Source organism: Ursus americanus, chromosome 8 (genome assembly GCF_024610735.1).
Source record: "Ursus americanus isolate L20-20 chromosome 8, mUrsAme1.1.p, whole genome shotgun sequence".
NCBI classification, from domain to species: domain Eukaryota; kingdom Metazoa; phylum Chordata; class Mammalia; order Carnivora; family Ursidae; genus Ursus; species Ursus americanus.
In genome coordinates, this window is record NC_142134.1 from 45,760,148 (window position 1) to 45,774,446 (window position 14,299).

The following is a 14,299-nucleotide window of genomic DNA, read 5'->3' on the forward strand; positions in this document are numbered from 1 at the left end:
AGGCCAAGCACATGAGCCAGGGGCTTACCAACCTTAGGGCACAGCCATTTTAGTGACAAAAATGACTAATGACAATTTTCTTGTGCTCATTCCCTGGGGATGAGTGGTGGTTGTGGTTCTGGGTCTCTGGGCCACAGCCAACTGCCAAGGAGAACCCATTTTCTGTGTTGAATAAGGAAAATTCTCTTTCCTTAAAGCATATGATCTGGTTAGGTATTGACTGAGGCCTGACCTTAACAACATGGCTAACCAAACATGGCAGCCTGTGACAGGGCCCCAACAGGCAATCCAGATGGGAAGCTCCAGAGGATTTCTGAGAGGCAGGCTGCTGTCAGAGAACAGATGTCATTGATTAAGTCTGACTACTGAGGAAGGAGCGGGGAAGATTTTCCAAGCTAATTAAACAACATGCACAAATCTCAGAGAATATTACCATACTGGAAAATAAAAAAAAAAAAAAACCTGTTTAACTGAATAGAACGTTTGTGTTAGAGATTAATGGGGGTGGAGCAGGGATAAGTACAAAAAATAAGCTGGATCCAAACCTCTTAAAATCCTTCTTAAGGTGAAAAAAAAAAAGAAAAATGCCCTTCCCTTAAAACAGTTCTTCAAACTTGATATTCTCAACAGCACTATCTAAGGATTACCACTAGAGGGCATAATTACCCTGAGAGTCTATTTTTGTAATTAACCATAAAAATATTAATGTGTTCACCTGATTCTGATAGAAATCACCACTTCCCCTCAACTTGAAATAGAGGTATATCCCTGGTCCCAGAACTTGATATATTTTGTGGTTATGGGCTAAATCTTGTCAAATTCCTGGAAATCCAATGTGGAGGGGGGAAAAAAGCAAATAAAAAATAAAAAGGCAACCTTCTTCAGCAAAAATTCCTTTGAATCATGTTTAACCATGAAGCCTTTAGAAGAACTACAGTACCTTCCCAAGCACAAGGTAGGCTGCTGGACAGAAGACATAATTATCAAGGAGCTAATGGTGATCGGGTTTTTTTTCCTCCTTACATTCATCAAATCACAAATGCTCCCCTGGCTATCAAAAAGCAAAATGAAGCATTCAGTCTCACTACACATACTTTACTCTGGGTGTTGAGGATAAAGAGCTTGTCGTCTGGCTCTAGCAGTTTGCACGCATAAGCTATGTTGACGGCGGTCTCCTGCTTGTCCCCTGTCAGCATCCAGATCTTGATGCCGGCTTTCTGAAGGGCTTCGATGGACTCCGGGACTCCCTCCTGCAGACGGTCTTCAATGCCTGTAGCACCTAAAAGATAACCAAAGCGCAACAGGGCTTGTGAGAAATCAAAGCCAGCAGAAGCTCACCTAGGCTGTAACTGAACTCCACCTGTTAGCCCCATCCTGAGCTGCACACCAGTAGCTCCAGCAGCTTCCAGGCATTCAAGGGAAGTGTGAAGACCCACACCAAAATCACATACAAAGTAGTATTTGGGGAAGGAAGCCTTAGGAACCACTGAACTTATTAAACTTACTTGTTCTCCTTGTGCTGGTTTTCTTCTCTGTAAATGGAGGGGAGCTTAGAGTTTCAACTACTTATGTAACCTTCCTCTCTAATTTTATAATTCTGTGATTCTCCCAAGGGTAAGGGCAGGCTTTTCAAGAATGCCCTTGCCAATAAGTTGCTTATATTACGAAAGAGCACTGAAAACAGATATTAAAGTCCATAATTCCCTTTTTTAAACCAACTGGGACCAAATTAAGTTTTGGAATTCTAAAGTTTTTCAGAATGTAGACAGGTAACATAGTGCATCTGTGTTTTGAAATATCTGCGAATGAAGCGTATTAATATTTCTGTAGCAAACTTATAAATGTCTGTACTAATTAGATAATAAAGACTCATAAAATCTTACCAAGTCAGGCCTGATTTTGTAGCCAAATGAGTTCTGGCACTAAACCCACAGAGCATTTTTGAGTTTGGAATGTGGAATGTGGACCCATACATAGACCCTGTCACAGAGAAATGACATAGATTTGGCATCATTACTCTGCTGGCTCCATACAAAGTGAGATTGTTGTTTTTCTCTGAACCAGAGGAATGGAGCTCAGAGAATGGTCTCTTGGTATGTTAGTGCTTAGATCAGAGTCTAGATCTCCAGACTCTGACACAGTGGTTCTCAACTCTGGCTGCCTCTTTAGAATTCCCTGGGGAGCTTTTAAATATTCAAACCCCCCGGCCACACGTCAGACCGACTGAATCAGATTCCCTGAGAGTAGGATGCAGGCACCAGTGTTTTTTAAAGTGCTCCAGATGAGTTCAGGATGCAGCTCAGTCTGAGCCAAGAGGTGTCCGTTGTGCAACCTTTAGCTGCAATCAGGAAGTAAGAGAAGAGAGAGAAAGAAATTTCATTGGTCCGGTGGTAGGAACAGAATAAAGAACGTGGGCCCTGGAACTAGATAGATCCGAGTCTCCTAGCTCTGTCAGCTATTAGCACGTGACTTTGAATGAGTCGATGAACTGCTCTGTGCTCCATGTTTCCTCTAAATAAGAGAGAGATTTGTTGTGCAGATTCAAAAAGACCACAAATATTATGTACCTTACCCAATGCCTGGCAAGAAACTTCAGCTGCATAGCCTCCTGAACCAGGACATTTATTTGACTTGGTATTCTGTGTTAAGTGATAAGGTTTTAAATGATCTTCTTAAGGATGACCACCCTGATCCCACCACCGATGAAGTCTAGTTCACTGCAGTGGCAAGCAGAATGAAAACAACTGGAAACTGGGTACAGATCAGACTGGACGGGGCAGAGAGAATTATTTGCTCTATTAGATCAAAGTGGGGAAAGAAACAACAAACTGGTGAACAACTTACTCAGAGATATCCAGTGTTTTCCAAATTTCTCTATTCAGACAATACAACATAGTCTACCTACCAAGTAAAGTGAGCTTGTTCTCCAACCTCATGGCAGATTCAAGGAGTAATTCTTCCCTGTGGTCAATGCTGGTTTCAGCTAAAAAATGGTTCCTCAGCCACTCTGTATATTCAGTGTCACTCATGACCTACGGGGAAGAGAAAAGAGCTATGAGAAAGGCCGTATCATCTTCCAGGATCCTGCCAGGACTGACCACTAGCAATATACAAACCAGGTAATGCCAGGCTCATTCCTCATGCTACCTGGCCACATAGCTTCCCAAATTCTGTTCTGAGATCAGACTACTGGAACACTGATGATGGATGGATGGACCCAAGAGCTCAGTATCTCTTGGAAATTCTAGGCATCATAGATGATGAAAGTGGGTTAATCTATTTAATTAAGCCAGGGAGTAGACAGTTGGAAGAGGTCTGCACTTGGTAGTTAAATCTAGAAAGATCCTAATGGTGCAGCTAAGAAAGTGGTGCCAGGATTGCTCAGCCTGAGTTACTAGGTAGCCAGCAGCACCGCCGGTATCTTTTGATGATTAGTTTAGGGGTTAGTTATTTGTAAAGGTGGAAAGAGAGAGGGAGCCATACAAGTGAAGCAAGGATGTACTCTTCCAAAAGAAATTAAATGGAATTCCTGGAGAAGGAACCAATGGTACATTTTCCTTTTTCTTTAGATTGCCACAGAGGGAGAAATCTACATTTCAATTCTGATAAAGCAACATAAGTAGAGGGAGTGAGGCAATTTCTCTATCTGCTTATTCTTACCCACAAGGTTTTTGGACTTAGGAAGAATCTGACATCTGCTGGGCTGCATTTTTATCAGGGGCAGGCAGGATCATTCCACTTGAAAAGGTACAACTCTTTCCTTTTGCTGTGATCTTGAAACTCTCCATTCTTCGTTCTACTGTGTGTGAGGCAAGCTTTTGATTCTTTATGCAGCTGGTTGACTAAGTGTTGACTAAGAGTCTGCAACTGATCCCAGTTTCCCTAAGGCAGCTCGTGAGAACTAGAATTTGGGTAAGGAATGAGAGATCCCTATGTCTGTCGTGGGTCCTAGCTACAGTCTCCCATTCCGGCTTCCAGGACGGCTATATTTTAGAAATTATAATGGATGGCAATTCATACATTGATACTTTGATCTACATGTATCTACATGTATCTCCCTGTCTTTCATTCTGCCCAGAATGACAGAGGAAAATCGATACTCTGGCTTCTAACACAGCAAAAATTAACTGCAGGGTTTAGAGCGAGAGAAAGTGGGGTGGGGGAGTGTTCATACGGAGAAGAGGGAAAGAGGCGGCAAGATGAATTTCTTGGTTCTTTTCTAATATTTCCTCTACATGGGCTGTTTGTTCTTTGTTTCATGTTCTTCAGTGTTCATCAAATTGTCTGTTATACCATTACAACTAACTTCCTTCTTTCCCTCATAAGACATCCTTCTCTTGCCTCAACTCCTACTAGTCTCTCTATACTAGATACTATACTCTAAGCAGACCACCTCCCCTTTCTGTTGCCCCCTCATCTACTCTGGAATAAATAGGCAGTTGAACTTTCACTGAAGGAAAAAGCACTATCCAGGCATTCAGTTGGCTATGTGGTTGAGCCATGATTATAGGGACAGGGTCGGGGAAGTCTTGGCTTATCAACAAAGGAAGGCTTGCATAGCCTCATTGGAGCTGAAGCTTGAATTGGTCAATACCCAAGCCACATGCTATTGGCATAAAAACTTGACCAACTTACTTCAAGGGTTCCATGTCTGTTTCTCCCCTGTCCCCGGGGGGATTCTGATAATATCACCCCTCAATTCCTTAGAGCTATGTGCTCTTTCCTATTACTTAAATTTTTTAGAAAGAATACAATACATCTCAGGATTATTCTCAACAAGAGAGTAATCAATATTGACATAACATTTAGTAAAATTACTTGGATTTATAGATTAAGACTCCTGAGAATGTAAGGAAAAAATATTTAGAACTTTAGGGGAAAATTAAGGCCAGGCTCTGGCCTCATTCTTTCCAAAGAACATTTAATGCAGGAATGATATTTACAAAGTACTCAGGGAAAAGAAAGTAGGTCCAGGGATTTTTATCTCCATCCAAACTGCAGTTAACATACAAAAGCACTCACAGATACACTGAAACAGGTGAGAGCTCCGAGAACAGAACTTTCGGGTATTCTTCTGGCAAAACACTGAGAACACACTCCAACCAATCAATACATATGGAAGACAGAAGCTATGACTACAGAGCCCACGATCCAAGAGCTTTCCCAACTGTGCAGATAAGGGTTTGATACATGCTCGTCCCCAGGAAGTGAGGGCTACGCAAGTGAAAGAATGAAGACGATGGCCTAACTCAGCAGCCTCACCTTCTTCGCTATACATAAAGTGCGTAGGCCCCGTCTGGCATAGTCATCCAAGTGTTTCTGGGTTTTCTCCCTTATTATCATCTGTTGTTTCTCGAGACTTGCTCCATCTGAAATAATTAACAAAACAAAGTATTCCCACAAGTCTGCCCAATTACAGACCTGTTTTTACAAACAGTGAGATAGCTTACCCCACAACAAACAAAAGACCTTGTAGTTCTGAATCCCAAATGTACATTTCTAAAAGGGACCCTCTGAAAAAATCCTTCCCTTGTTCCTTTCTTCCTGGGGAGAGGAAAAGTACCAAGAACTTAATACGAACACCAGAACACCATTCCCACGCTGTCAGTAACAACAGTAACAAGAGCTACAATCACGCCAGAGGCCGTTCACTGAACACTTGGCATTTGGGAGGCACTGGGCAGAGGCTCTCTGCGGACGGCATACAGCAGGCCATTCAAGCTCTGAGGAACCTATAAAGAAGGGACGACACTCCCCGTTTGTGAAACACTTAGGCACAGAAATGGTAGAGAACTTCGCCAGGACGCAGCTCATGACAGAGGCCAGACCTGCGTAGCACCAAGACTTACATGCTTTCTCACCAAACCCTAGGCAGCTTCCCTACTTCACCAAGTGCAGCTGATCCCCAAATATCCACTTGTTTCTCTTTATAAAACCCACTGAGAGTGGCCGTTGAATTTCTGAGCCCTGCCCCCCACCCCAGGGCCCGTATGAACTCACCTGGGGAAGCCACTGACAGCAATTCCATGATGACAGAATCAGCACCCTTCGTATATACCACAACTTGGTTGGAAAGGGGGTGCCGAACGACAACAGACATTCTTTTTCTTACTGAGTCGAAGGGCAGGATGTGCAGGAGTTGAAATGTTAATGGCCCCAGAGCAGCAAAGTCCACCACGACCTGCTCTGGTGTCCGGGACCGTAAAGTGCATTGGTAAGCCCTGGCGGCATAGACCAAGGCCGCTTCGTCGGGGCTCTCGGCCTCGTAACACAGGGTGGAGGCCAACGGCTGTCCAGGAGAGGGGGCCACCTTGCCCTCTGGGAGGCCTGGATCAGTGTTCTGTTTCTCAACTTCTGTAGGGCAAGGAGAGTTCCTAGAGCCCTCCGGGCTCTCACTCATGTGGGAGGCCTCTTCCTCTACAGGGAAAGCCGGTTTCATTCGACTAAAGAGGGAGAGTCTGCTCACAAAGGGATTTGGGACCCCGGGAGAGGGCTCCTTCCCACTGGCAAGCGATGGCGAACTTGATCTTCGGACAGACAACCTCTGGAAGAGGTTTTTAATATCTTCCAGGGACTTGATAGGCATTCCACTCAGTGATGAGAGTCCAATCTAGGAGAGATGATTTGGGAGGGTCTCAATAATACAGTCAAGAGCTGCTGAGAACAACGATGAAGTCAACCCAGGAAACAATTAGGTAAGAAAAGAGTTACCACTCCTTAAATAGCTAGCAGCCTGCTTCGTACTTAAAACTGCCCCCGGAAAATATCAGCAAAAATAAAAATGGCCACAATGAAAAATAAGTGCTAATGTTTAGGCACTATAAATTTCTACAACCATTCAGAAAGAGATCTGGCAAATGACAGCAAAAGATAGAAAATGCTACTATTGCTAGCAGTGGGCATATTATAGCAGTGTTTCCCAACAGATAACTTAAAATATAGATAATCCATAGTAATCTTTATTATGTACATCCTAGCAAGAACAATTTAAAAATTATAAGCAAATTAAGTAGTCCAAAATAGCAAAATGGAAATATCTTCTTGAAACGTTATACAATATTTTAAAAATAAAGTTTATAAATCCTATGGGGTGAAACTGGAAAATCTATAAAAATATAAAAATTGTGTGAACAATATAAGAAACAAATGAGTAATAATACACACTTAAAACACTAGAAGAAAGTCAGTCAAAAGATTAACAAAATGGGCTTTTTTCCTCTTTTATTTTCCAGACTCTATAAAAAAGGTTGTTACTATGACTTTTTCTGTTGTTTTAAAAAGGCCAGTAAACAAAGTCACTTCCAGAAGAGTTATCAGCAGAAATTATCAACTTATCAGCAGAAATTAACAATGCATGGGAATTTCTATTACAGAATTTTTTATAATTTTTAGCCTGATTTTTTTTCTAGCTCTTAACTTTTAACAATGATTAAATGTAGAATTTAATATTAATTATGAAGGCCAATTAGATACTAAAATTTTCTCATTCAGAAATGCCCAAGATATTAAAAAGTTTTTCCTAAAAATTATTAATCTTCTGACAGCTGGAGAGACACATGTTGGTCAATTTTCACACTTGTCAGGAACTCAGAAATGAAGAGAAACAATCACAGATAAGGTTTCACATTCCTCGTAGATTCTGATTAGCTCCTTATTATTCACAGTCTCTCTATCATTACCTCAAAATATCATGAAGCTTGGGCCCTTATACCTGTAGCGACATTCTTTTAGACCACAGGGTATTATATTCTTTGGGGATAAGGGAACAATATTTTTCAAACAAAAGACACCAAGAGGTGCCTACTATGGACACAGATGTATGAGAAAAGTTGTTATATGAGGAGAAAAAAAGAACATTCAGTGATTAATTCTCTAATTACATAATCACTTTCCAAAGAGCAACTCTCTAGCTGAAAGTCTTATAAAAACACAGTTTTCTGATCAAGTAAACGCTTAATTGGAAATATGTTATTTTTATGGTAAAGTTGACCACCTCTGAAGTTGCCAAAAGAAAATGATCTGATGGAAAATTAAATTTTAATTGGGTTGTGCCGCAAATTGAATTTTAAGTGGCGATGTGCAAAAGGGAAGAAAGTCATACACAAGGAAGCTAGCACAGCATGTGGTGAATCACCGGTCTTTAAAACAAGTTTTTCTTTTTAATTGAAAATGAATTTTTCCATAAATTCAAAACTACAAATAGACTTTCAAAATCTAAGCTTTTGTGGGAATTGCAGCATCTTGGTACGTTATAAATGTATTAGATTTTAAACTGAGTTAGAACTACCCCAACTGGTACATGAAAGTGGTACATTATCATTAAACATGATAATGAATCCAGTACTTTATATTTTGCTTGACATCACGTATATCATGTGGGAAGTCTCGGAAGCCTCAAAGAAGCTTCCATTTGGTAAGGAAACTGCAAAATGAACACAGCCGCATTCTACCAGAGCTCTTCTCATCAGCTCTCCTCCTAGAGGCAAAACCGTAGAACAGCACTGAGCCATACTTCATGGGTTCAAATCTCACTCAACCACAAATTGGCTCTGTGACCCCAGGAAATTTACTTAACCTCAACTATAAAATGGGGAACGGTGGAGTAATATTACCTAATTTATGGGGTTGTTGGGAGAATTACACGTTAATATCAGTAAGTCACTTAGAATATTGTATGTGCAGAGTACAGATTAAGTGATGTATGTTAGCTGCTACTGTTATTATCATTGAGTATTATTGTCTACATAAACGGCCAGTATAAGTACATTTAAACCCGAAGTTCTCTTCTGGAAAGTAACCCTTGTTTGCATCAGAGCCCTCACCTTCTGTCGCGGTTGGTTAGGAGCGGAGACCACCACTGTGTTGCAAATGGCCAATGCAATGAAGAAGTCGATGATGTACAAAGTCTCTGGGGGTGGATTTGGGATAGTCTCATCTAGTTGTGCAAAAAGCTGAGGTGTAATCTGACTAAACTTGTCCAAAAGCCTGGTGTCTGGTACCACATCTGTTTCCTGAAAACCCAACAAGACAAAGTGTTATACCAATAAGTATCTAAAAATGAGAGCTTTAAGTTTACACGAGAAGTAGCTTTTATGAGCAGAATCTACGAACCATGAGATTCAGTAAACTTTATTCTTCTAAAAAAGACTTAATATATATGGTGCCATTGGAAGTGAGAATAGGAAAACAGCAGACAATAAAAAAAAGGAAAATCCAGAATGCATAATACTGATGGAGAGTACCTTGACTATTAACCTAAACTCAGCAAGAGACAGGGACAACGTCTTCCACCAAAGTCTAGTTAACTGTTTTCTTATTTTGAAATACGCAGTTGCCAGCATCCACCAGCAACTGAGGATTCATCCAACAACCGAGGAGTACCAACTCCTTTTAAAGTCAGGACATTATTCATACCGTGTTATTTTAACAAAATATCTTATGGTTCGAATCACTACTATTACAAAAACAAAAGCAGAAACAAGCAAAAGAATGGCTCTGAAATAAACATTAGTATGAGCAGGTGAACATATTTATAGAGCATTACCCAGTAATATACTACAAGACATTGACGAGGGTTCCGCCAAGAGATTTCTGATCATCAAATATATTTGCCAGCTGTGCCCTGCACCCTCCTCTTACAGATCCTTAGTACAAATTAGCTCTCAGAAGTTCTGCTATTGAAAAAAAAAATATCCATTTTGTTTAACATAGTACTTCTCACACCTACTGAAGAGTACTGGTTTTAACAAAAGGATGTTGTAGTAGAAATCTGTTTATAATCCGGTAACATGTAGACAACTGCTTTGGAAACTTTTCAGATGAGCCAAAGAGGGACCATCTGCTACAAATCAAGTTTTCACAAAAGCGTCACTGTCTCCTAGAGGAGTCGTGGATGTGGTTGGTTGGCAAAGCACACGGACTGCAGGAAAGCCAGGGGACGTGATTTAGAGGCAGGAGCAAAATATGAAAATGTGAGATGTGTGATGTTAGACTTAAAGACCATGGCTTGTATTTTATGCTTAGGAGTTTGGTGAGAACGAGCACAGGCTTAATAAGAGCACAGGATGAAAATCACGTGGGCTTGGGTTCAGGTCCTAGACGCACTACATACTAGCTGGTGGCCTCAGGCAGCTTGCTTAGCCCACCGAGCTTCATTTTCCTCTTCTGAGCAATAATAAAATAGCACCTATGTCACAAGGCGGCTGCATAAAGTGAATGAGATAATGAGGTGATAACCAGCACAACAGGAACCTTCGGGCAGGTTACCAGACTCACAGTGGGTCCAAACTATCTGCTGTCACAAAGCATTCTTTTTTTTTTTTTTTAAGATTTTATTTATTTGACAGAGAGAGACAGAGAGCACGCATAAGTGGGGTGAGGGGCAGAGGAAGGGGGAGAGGGAGAAGCAGACCCCCTGCTGAGCAGGGAGCATGACGCGGGGCTCAGTCCCAGGACCCTGAGATCATGACCTGAATCGCTTAACCAACCCAGGCACCGCTGTCACAAAGCATTCTTAATTTCTATTGAAATACATCAATATCTACTGTTCTGTGATATTTGACTTAGCAAAATTTGGATTTTATTGCAGTTTGGTGGAGTTCATAGGCACTAATAATCTGATGGCTGTTCTCTCATGAGTCAGCCACATTTCCTCGTGAATCTCACGTACACAGTAACACCGAGCCCGTGCCTGGGCCCTCCGCTCTTGAGAGAACAATCCTTTCCTCAACGACCTCCTCGCCAAAGTGAACAGAAGAGAGTGGTAAAGTGTGAGAGATTCCTTTCTTACTCAGTGCTTAGTCAGCCAAGGGGTGCTTGGGAAACTCGTTACATGCTATTTATCAAGGTCTCTGATTATGCCGTCATCTAGTGCTGGGGAGACTCCATGGGTTGGAAAATGTTTCTAGAGACATCTGTCTCAGAATGTTAATATACAGTAAGCCAACAAAACAAAACAAAAACCCAACTTTTTTCAGAATGGAACTCAAATGTTTAAATTAAATAGGTTTCTTTCTTGCAGCTCTTCTCAGAGAGTTTGTTGGGTATCGTACTCTTCAAGAAGAGGCTGGTATGCGCAGGCTTCCCAAATGAAATTTTTTAGAGACGTCTGTTCTGTGGAACACATCTGGGATTGCGTTAGAGACCTTATAAGCTTATAGTGATTTCACTGTATCCATGATCTCTGCACTGACTAATAACTGGCTTCAGGACGTAAGGATTCTTCTGCATTCCAAAATCAATCTAAGACAAACGAAAGGTTCCTACCTTCCACCTTTGTGGCAAACACTATTGACAGAGGTCAGTCTCACGTGCCATTCAGGGAATGTGCTGACTACAGGAACCGAGAACCTGTCCCCTGAGCATAAGAAGAGAAGAGATACAGAGCCGGCCAAAGCAGGGGCTCTGGTCAGCAAAACTCTGTTTACCAAAAGTACTCTTAAATGTGAGACTGCACAAGACAATCCTAGAACATTATATGAAAGAAGAGCCCCTGAGATTTAAGGAAAGATCCCTACCACACTGCAGCTGCAGGCACGGAACATTCTTTCACTTAAGTTGGTCTCTCTAAATAAGCTAATCCCTAGTAACTAATATATTTAGCTGCTGAACTGAAGAGAAGGTACAGAGTTATCACAGTCAATTCTGATCTCTATGACTGTATCTAGAGGGACTTTTCCTCAGATCCAAATCTTCCTCATTGAGACCCTGTATTCGAACACTGGTTTTTGCTCTTTTTTCTGACGGACAGCCTCTGCCTTCTCAGAACTGCTATTACCCCAATAGCCAGGCCCATGTCACATGGCTTTAAATGATTCCACGAGTGTGTCCTTCATAGAGTATGTAAATTCCTTTAAAGGAAGGACCATCTTATATTGCTCTTCGGATCCCTAAATCAATACCTAGAACATGGAGAAGAATAAAAGTTTATTGTACCCGACTACCAAACACTTGCTGATTTTATATTGTATAAGAAGGCGCTGGAGAAACAGAATAAAAAGACACCATTCTTTAGAAAACATACATAAACCCCTCCCATTTGGCCTCAAATAGACATTTTTTTTTTAAGGCAGAGAAAAGTTTTCCTCCTAATTAAAGAATATAAAGCACAATGTGGATACCTTCCTATAATTAAACAAAGCCTTATCTGGTTTCATGTTGGGAGTCCAGCATCTTTGTCCAAATCTTATATAACATCTAAGTTTTAGATTTTCATGATTCACATTATACCTTCCTCCCAGGTTGCAAGGTTCATGTTCAGGTCGCTTTCTCTTTCTCCCCCCTATTTCAATCTAAATTAAACAAGCAAACACTGGCCAGACCCCTCTTTGCCCTCTAATAGTGCTGGCTGAAGCTTCAGGGGGGCCTTGACACTGCTTCCCATTCCTCCCCCAGTTCCACCAGTAGCCAAGGCTCTTATTTCATTTCCCACTGCCCCTACTCCAGTGTTAGGGGCTCACTGGTCCACCTCGACAACGTAGGCTGAAGTATGGACACACGTGCCTTCTCCTGGCTGTCTCAGATTCCTGACTACCACAGACCTGAAGGAAAAAAGCAAGCACCGACAACCACACACGGACAATTCCTCCCCCACATTTGCCCACAGCCCCGTTTCTGAGCCCTTGCCTGTGCCCCACATGGTCTGCCCCACACACTCTTCCTCCCTTTTCTGCTCTGCAAACCCCGACTCTAGTTTCATCCTAACTCAAGTTCTACTTCTTTTCTGGAGCCCTTCTCGATCCCTCCTCACCCCTTGAGAGATGATCACTCCCTTCTTCATGTCCTCACTCTACTCTGGATTAACCCACTATTACTGCATCTATAATATAGGATTGTATGTATTTATTTATATGTCTATCTCCTCTACCTAGAACAAAACAGAAGGACGGGGACATGTCTTACTCATTTTATATCTCAGTGTCTAGTATTTTGCCACTGTTTTTCATTAATCCATTCATTCCTTCATTTATCCCACCAATATTTGTTGATCTATGGTGTCAGGCACTCCTCAAGGAAAGAGGGGTGCGTAGGACAGATAGGATCCTGGCTTGCACGGAGCTCACATTCCAAGTAGAGGAGACATCAAACTGTAAACAAGTAAGATGCTTCTAGATCGAGACAGAGAAAGACAGGGTGGGGATGGGGTGGAAAGAACTTTGGATTAGGTGGTAGGGAAGGTTTACTGAGGAGGTGACATTCAAGCTAAGTCCTCCATGACAGAAGGGAGAGCCATACAGAGATCTAAGAGAATAGCCACCCAGGTCGAATGAAAGCACTCTCACTGAATGAAAGCAGAGAGAGGATGAAAGAAGCATAAAAACACTGGCTTACAAAGAAAAGGTTTCTATTTCAAATAGGTAGAATGAACCCAGGACTCAGGGGCCTCAATGGCATTTAATTCCCAAAGGTTGGCATAATTTTCCCAGCAGCCTGCCTAGGATCCTCCCTCCCTGGCTCTCAACTTGCCTCCCCATCCAAGGTGCCATCTTACACTCTTCCATTTCTAGACATCACGGCTCTTAGTGCGCTCTTAAGCTGGTATTCTTAACCTGGGCTCCACAGACAGGCTTCTGGAATTGTATGCAAAATTTTTACAGATGCTAATTTTTTAGGACAAAGAATCTATACCTTTCTCAAAATAATCTTGAGTCTCCAAAAAGGGTAAAATCAATTTGTCTAGAGCAAGAGTGAGATGATCTCATATTTCAAGGAACACCTACCTATTTATCCTATATATAGTGGTGTGGTTTTGAAAACAGAAAACCAAACAATAATCCCGGTGCATCTATCCAACCAGAATGACACATGGCCTTGAAGTATAGGGCAAGTAAATACAAAATAGACTGGGTGGAAAGACTGAGCCTGGTAAGCTGTTTCATTTAACAACCTTCAAAACTACTTCTCGAGGGGCACCTGGGTGGCTCAGTCAGTTAAGCATCTGCCTTCAGCTCAGGTCATGATCCCAGGGTCCTGGGATCGGGCCCCACTTCGGGCTCTCTGGTCAGTGGGAAGTCTGCTTCTTCCTCTCCCTCTGCCTGCTGTTCCCCCTACTTGTGCATGCTCTCTCTCTCAAATGAATAAAATCTTAAAAAAAAAAACAAACAAAAAAACCCCTACTTCTGGAGAATGGACACACGAGTCACTGAGCTAGGTGCTGAGGAGTCAAGATATAAGCTCTTGCTCTGGAGGAATTAATGGTGTATGTCAGAAGCAGAAATAAGGCCTGCGTAATGAGAACCAAGGAAGGGAGGGAATGGGTTCACAGAGCTCGGAAGCTGAGAAGAGTCTGAGAAGTCTTCAG

The 14,299-nt window shown here is 41.9% G+C and overlaps 1 protein-coding gene across 7 annotated transcripts in view; it reads right to left on the reverse strand.

Moving 5' to 3' along the window:
• ATP10D (ATPase phospholipid transporting 10D (putative)) overlaps positions 1–14,299 on the reverse strand; it is a 115,431-nt gene that overhangs the window by 25,932 nt on the left and 75,200 nt on the right. For all 7 annotated transcript variants that reach the window (XM_087864154.1, XM_087864155.1, XM_087864153.1 and 4 more), the window contains 5 exons: positions 8,823–9,011; positions 6,001–6,610; positions 5,263–5,369; positions 2,906–3,032; positions 1,095–1,279 (listed from right to left, as the gene is read on the reverse strand). In XM_087864154.1, the coding sequence (XP_087720280.1) occupies positions 1,095–1,279; positions 2,906–3,032; positions 5,263–5,369; positions 6,001–6,610; positions 8,823–9,011 (1,218 nt within the window). The remainder of the gene's footprint in view (positions 1–1,094; positions 1,280–2,905; positions 3,033–5,262; positions 5,370–6,000; positions 6,611–8,822; positions 9,012–14,299) is intronic.